The 6968-nt window shown below is 41.1% G+C and overlaps 1 protein-coding gene across 4 annotated transcripts in view; it reads right to left on the bottom strand.

Annotated features, from left to right (window-relative positions):
- Positions 1-2286: 2286 nt before the first annotated feature.
- ARK2N (arkadia (RNF111) N-terminal like PKA signaling regulator 2N) overlaps positions 2287-6968 on the bottom strand; it is a 51858-nt gene continuing 47176 nt past the window's right edge. For 3 of the 4 annotated variants that reach the window (XM_065662572.1, XM_065662575.1, XM_065662576.1), the window contains 2 exons: positions 5053-5238; positions 2287-2849 (listed from right to left, as the gene is read on the bottom strand). In XM_065662572.1, the coding sequence (XP_065518644.1) occupies positions 2828-2849; positions 5053-5238 (208 nt within the window). In that variant the 3' untranslated portion in view covers positions 2287-2827. Of the gene's footprint in view, positions 5239-6968 lie in introns of all 4 variants that reach the window. The other variant, XM_065662574.1, reaches the window with a different exon arrangement.

Here is a 6968-nt window from a genome sequence, read left to right as displayed (position 1 = left end):
TAACTGAAATTCAACTTTCAGGCAGTTTTCCCCTGCCCAATACAGCTTTGCCCCAAGATTCACTGTTTGAAAGATCCTTCCTTCCCAGTAACTGGCTCTCCATTCTGATTTCAAACTTAACTGCAAATCCAGGTGACTAAGCAACCCCAAGAGAAAACTTCCAATGGGCATTTATGAATCAGCAATCATAAGGACTCTCAGGGACACATTTACTTTTCATACACTTCCTGGTATCAAGATACAGACACAGGGACGGGGGGTTGAATCCTCATCTGCTGTTTAATCTCAATGAAAGTGTGGCATTCACCTCATTTGCACTGAAGATCTGAAGGGAGGCTTTAAGGGTGCTGGGGAGGGACTATTCATTAGGGACTGTAATGATAGGACAAGGGGTAATGGGTTAAAACTTAAAGAGGGGAAGTTTAGATTGGATATAAGGAGGAAGTTCTTTCCTGTTAGGGTGGTGAGGCACCTGAATGGGTTGCTCAAGGAAGTTGTGAATGCTCAATCCCTGGCGGTGTTCAAGGCCAGGTTGGATGAAGCCTTGGGCGGGATGGTTTAGTGTGAGGTGTCCCTGCCCGTGGCAGGGGGGGCTGGAACTGGATGATCTTAAGGTGCTTTCCAACCCTAACTATTCTATGATTCTATGATCCTATGATCCTACGATTCTAAGATGAAAATAAATGCGGGGCTCTTCTCAAGTTCGCATTTTACAGGCGTGCTGCTCCTCCCCTTCAAAGGCAGAACGGAAACTGCATCCCTGTGATGTTCTGGAGAGAGCCACAGCGCCGATGTTCACAGATGACAGCCCTGAAAAGAAGAGACACAAACAAGTAGTACTTCAGCAAATGAAGGTGATGCACGCAGCAAAGGGCACCAGTGACAGGTTCTCCTGGGAACTGGGGAACTAATGCACTTAGTCAAACCCTTCCTGTCCCTATTCTGAGGCAGACAAACTGAATTTGCAGCCTTTAATTTGCATTGCAATGACTTCACAGGGGAAAGACAGAGGGATGTGTTGAGTGCCACAGGAGGAATGTTAAGCTTTCCATTCAGTACACCCAGAAGTCTAAAGACTCTGAGTGTCTCTTCGTAATGGAGAAAGATCAGATTCAGGAGATACATCAGCTCTCCTCTTACCACAAGTGCATCAAACTCCACATCGCTGCTCTCCCTCAGCTGGTGATAGATGTGAAATAATATCTGAGCTTGGGGTCCACCCCCATGGTCAGACCCAGAATTTTTATTTTCAAGCTTCATGAAAACCAGAAATTCACCGGAGCTGAAAAGCCAACACTTCATTCTCATTATCCATCTTGACATTTAAAATATGTGAATAAACAGTTCTCCTTATTGACACCACTGAGAGTCTTCGCGTGATAAAAAGCCATCAGAACTAAAGTGAACTCCCCTTTTCAGTTAGAAGTGTAATGGATCTTTATTACTGGAGAATCACACCCTGGGTTGGAGTGGTACAGGCTCTTGTCCAAAGCCCCTCTTCCAGATTTCTTGTAGCCCCTTTAGGCACTGGGAGCTGCTCTAAGGTCTCCCCTTCAGGAGCCTTCTCTTCCCCAGGCTGAACCAGCCCAGCTCTGTCAGCCTGGCTCCAGAGCAGAGCTGCTCCAGCCCTCGCAGCATCTCCGTGGCCTCCTCTGGACTTGCTCCAGCAGCTCCATGTCCCTCTTGCGCTGCTCCCCTAGAGCTCCATCAGGACTGCAGGGGCAGGTCTCCCCAGAGTGCAGAGAGGGGGAGAATTCCCTCCCTCAACCTGCTGCTCATGCTCTGGGGATGCAGCCCAACACATGGGGTGGGCTGGGCTCAAGTGCACACTGAAGCTGGGTCATAGGGAGCTTCTCAGTGACCAAGACCCCCAAGTCCTTCTCCTCAGGGGTGCTCTCAGTTTGTATTATTACTGCTACTACTACTATTATTTCCATATTAGCTCTGAGAGGGCTATCAGGCAGCAGGACCCCAAATTTAGCACAGCTACACTCACCATCCTTCTCTTCACTTGTGGCTGTAAATTCCCCAGCATAACTCAGTGATTCTCCAGACTCTTCATCCTGACACCACGTCTCTCATGGTCTGCGAGGATCTGCACAGAGCTGCACAGCAGTTCTACACATTCATTTCAAATGTCAGTAGATCTGAGCCACAGCACTATATGGCTGTGTGAGAAAATACAAGTGTAACACTACCAGAGCTTAAGGCTGCATTTTGGAGATGTCACGCACAGCAGCATATTTAATGAAAGTGGAATGAAAATAAAAACCCCAAACAAATAGATATTGTTTAAATAATACACTTTATTTTGTTTTAAAATAGTTTAACCTTTATGCTACAGACTTGTTGCAAAAAACAGAAGGTCTCATCTTGCACCAAAAATATATATATTTATATATATAACACTCTGTTTTATTAATTTTTTTCTCCAAAGACCATTAAATACTAGATGGAAAATGAGAACTAAATAATGAGTGTCAAGAAGAATCAGATCTTTTAACAAGAGTTGTACATTTTAAACATTTATATCCTAAGCAATGATTTGTCTTCACTATAGAAGATTCCAAGTTCACACTCCAGCAATTTCAGGAACTGCTAAGCCATGAAGGGCTTGAGCCAATGCACACTGAAATCGATGGAAAACATCAGCTCCAATGGGTTCTGGATCAGCCCTCAAGTGCACTGGTTCGCAGCCATACAATGGCTAACACTTCTCTTTCCTGCTGAGTAGAGCAAAAGCGTCCAGGCACTTTTTGCTCTCTTAAAAAATAATAAAACAACAAGAAAACAAACCCACTTCGCAGCTATCCAGTGATTGCAGTTTTCAGATCTCTACCCTTTCAAATCTGTTAAGAACAAGAGAAAATTATGTAGTGTTTTAAATAAAAGAAAACCTGCATCAGACTACAATACATGAATTGTTTAAACTAACACAGTGCACAACTGGAGGAAGTTTGGTTAGGACACAGTCGTTTTTATATATATACATGGAAGTCACATCATATACAAACTGAAAAACAAGGGAGTTAGTTTGCATTTTCCATGGGAGGACTACAAATGGGTCCCTGCAGCTTTCTTCAAAACTCATCTTCAAAAGGCTTTGTGAAAAAGGAAGAAGGAGCAACACGGAGTCATGGTTCCAAAGTTACCTTTACAGCATGTGTGCTAAAAACTGCTTGGCTACAACATGAGGAGAAAAGATGGACAGCCCCTAACCAATGCAGTGCCCCAGTTGTACAGGGCTTTTCCTTCATGGGCTGCAGTGCCTCAGTCGTACAGGGCTCTTCCCTCATGGGCTCCATGCAGACACTGCTGCTTCCCTCCCTCCCATCCCCAGAAGAAGACATTGGCCACTAGAAACACAACACACATTTTTCTGGCCATGCAATTCACTTACGTTCAATGCCTTAGAAAGCTTGAAATTAGAATAACAATCCCTTAACCTAGTTGTTCTTTAAAGTGCAGTCACAGCTGTTCTGCTTATTAAAGACAGAGCTCTTTGTTACTAACAATACAGGGTTATTTTTTGTTTCTCTATGTGAAAAATAGGTAACCTTATTTATTTGTCTTGCCTATAGATACAATTATTGGAAGTCAAGTAAATTCAGAAACCATCCAACACAAAAACAAAATCACAACTTCCCACGTCCTGACTACCACCTTAAATGGCAAAAAGAAAAATACAATCCAAGGATAGAGCTGTACAAAATTCCCACTAGGAACATTTGGAATACAAAGGAACATTCTAATTGCACAGTAGTCTTTAAAGTGAATGTCATCTTGTTATAGTCTAATCTTTGGTTTTTGCCTTGAGAAAGGCTCAGAATGACAGATGAGGGGCGGGAATTCCCATACACGCTACAAGGAATCACAGCCCGCTCAAGGAAGTAGTTACGCTGATTTCAGTCAGTATTCTGGTAGACAAGTGGATCCTGGATCATAACCCCAAAACAATTCCAAAGCTAGGATAAGAGACATGGCCCAGAGCCAGGAAAATGGTGCAGATATAGGGGTTTGCAAAAAAAACCAACCAAAACAACCCAAAACAAAGATCCCAAACTCAGGCCCTGATCCTGCAGCATTGCTTAGGACAGGGTTTTAAGCACTTGAATGGCCCCACAGTTTCAGCTGCTAAAGTGCTTTGCCGGCCTGGGGCTTTGGAATTCCATTGTATACCCAATGAAGCAAATAACAGCAGAAATGAGACCTATGAGTGAAATGTTTCATTTCTCCCCTTCTCCTACTCCAGGCAAGACCCAGATACAGGTAGAAAAGTTCAGCTATATTTAAAACAGAGACAGATGCTGGGCCTTTTTATTACTTTTTCCCTGTGCTTTTGCAATAATCAGCTGCTACTAAGTCACTACCATTACTATTTTAAATCATAATAAGCAGTGGGAAATGATCAGTGAAACACAGTAGTCAAGTAGACAGAAGACAGCACTGGAAAGAGTGTAAACTGAAAAATTATTCAAAGTAAAAGTCCTTTAAAAGCTGTTCAGTGCATATGTTATGGGCCGTTTGCATTAAAGACAGTCCCTCCTGCTGGTATACACCAAATCAGCTTAGGTATGAATACTCTTGGCCCAGTTTTTGCAAGTGTTGAATACCCCCAATTCCACTAAAATCAGTGAGAACACAGCATTTCTCAAAATCACTGATGCTCACACAGCAAAACACTAACTTCTAACAAAAAAAACCCCTCAATATACTGATAAATGAAAAATCTTCTAAAACTGTAGGTGGGAAAAGGTGGGAGGATTTAAGTTTTCACACAGTTATTTCTTCAGATTAACACACACACATTAGTACTGTAGCTGTGTTTTAAATTTGGTGCTATTGGGTTTTAATTCTGGGAGGAATCCTCCTTGGAGAAGGCAAAACCATTTTAAAATATATTGAAATTACACTACATTTGGATGAAGTTTTCATGAGTTTGAATTTTGCAATGCTGGGAGCAGGGCTTCTGAAGCTGAAGCTTTAACAATGAACTTCTGTGCCATAAAGGGGAGAAGGGGTGGGGACAGAAACACAGTGACATTGAATTACAGTAGATATTTGCGTCTGGTATCCTCATCCAAAGTGAGGTCTACTACTTCAGGGGGTGAAGACCAATTCTGCTGGGGAGTCACAGCTGTCCATGATTGTGTTTGCTGAGTGTTAATATACTGTGAGCCTGAGCCATGCTTCCAGGAAGACACACTCTGAATCACGCCTCTCCTGGGATGCACACACCTGCAGGTAGGCAAAAAGCACAAAGGATTAAAGCTACAATTGGATTCACGCACAAGATTCTTATCTGAAGTGTTTCATCATTTAGACATCTTGTTAACATATCCCTCTCCAAACTGTTCTTGTGGAGTGTGCATTGGTAGAGTCCATGACATGTTAAATACCCAGTAAGCAAAGCTGAGACTGAACTTAAACTCGGGGGTGGTGGGGATTAAATTATTAAGAACTGCATTCTACCAGTGGGTGTACAAGATATTCCTCATAAAATATGTTAATGGAACCCAAGGAACTTGAAGAGATTTGCCCCACCATGCGTAGCACCACACATTATCCAGAAGCATGGTTCCCTGGTAGCAGTTTCACCCACTGGACTTTTTAAAAGGAGAAAAAATTTTAAGTGGGGCTTGATAAAAGCTGTCTTTCTATATGAAATCAAGCCCCTCTTAAAATAAGGACATAATGATACTTTCACTACAATAATTACAAAAGAGCTCTTGTAATTACATTACTATAGCCATTACATTTGATTCTTTCCTTTGGTCTTCTTAACTAAAGATTACAAACACGCTGGGAAATGCTCACTCATATAATGAGCACAGCCCCACTTCAGCAAAACATTTAAGCTTTCAGTGATTATTGTCAATGACACTGAATCAGGTATTTAAAGATAAGCACACATTAAAGTGTGCTTTGCAGGAGTGAGGTTCATACCTACTTATTTGCACAGTATTTTTACCTATTATATTCATAATAGATAGTGACAATTGAAGTACAAGCTAATAATAATTAGGAGAAAAAAAAGAAAGATCAACCAATTTTATTATATGATGAAGTGATAAAAATTTACTGGAGTCATTAAGATCATCACCCCACTTCCAGCTGTAAATCTTAAAAAACAAAGGCTAGTAAAACTTTAAACCTGGTGCTCCAAAAGTCATTTTGCTCTTGTAAGCATTGATGGTGGCTGTAGCTGCTCCTGGCAGCATACATAAGTAGGAGATGTTTGGCTGCTGGAGTAACATTTTCCCTTCTCTTTGTGAATCATGTGTACCGTATATTTCAGGAAGCCAGGTTTTCTGGTCAAATAACCCTGACATTTTAACTTAAAAGTAGTGCAGTTTATTTTCTTCAGATTTACTTCAGTTACACTCATCTCTCTTGGCTCCGGTTAAGAGTTTCATGAAATAGAATGAAAAATCTCATTCTCTGAGCTCTAGCTTCTCTGAATATAAATGTCTCATTTCCTTCTCAGATATGCTATTTAGTTTTGATGTGATGTTCAGAATGACTTTTTTATTACTTCTTCAGTCTTAAAATTACATGCTTACAGTACATATGTACAAAGAATTTGTAATAAAGGACTGGAACTCTAACAAATGAAGGATTTTTTTTTAAAGCTTTCTTCTAAGAAGAAGTATTTTTAAGCATAACTGACAAGAAAAGCTTGTAGCCAAAGCAAACTAAACACAATGTTTGGTCTCAGGGACTATGGCTCACCATTCCCATTCAGAACAGTCCTCAATGCTTAGACAAACCTAATACTAACTTTTCTCCCTGAATATGATAAAAAGCAAGCTATAAACTACCTCATGATACCTTGCAAAAATAAGTGTTTATCCTCAAACAAGTCACACAAGCAGCCAAGAGCAAAACATTCAATCAAACAGAGCTTTGGGAACATGCTTTCCAATCTGTAGCTAAGGAAAAACACCTGGTAAAGGAAACCAAAAGAA

The sequence above is a fragment of the Lathamus discolor genome, chromosome Z (assembly GCF_037157495.1).
Source record: "Lathamus discolor isolate bLatDis1 chromosome Z, bLatDis1.hap1, whole genome shotgun sequence".
Lineage (NCBI taxonomy): Eukaryota > Metazoa > Chordata > Aves > Psittaciformes > Psittacidae > Lathamus > Lathamus discolor.
This window is presented reverse-complemented; position numbering and strand designations above follow the sequence as displayed.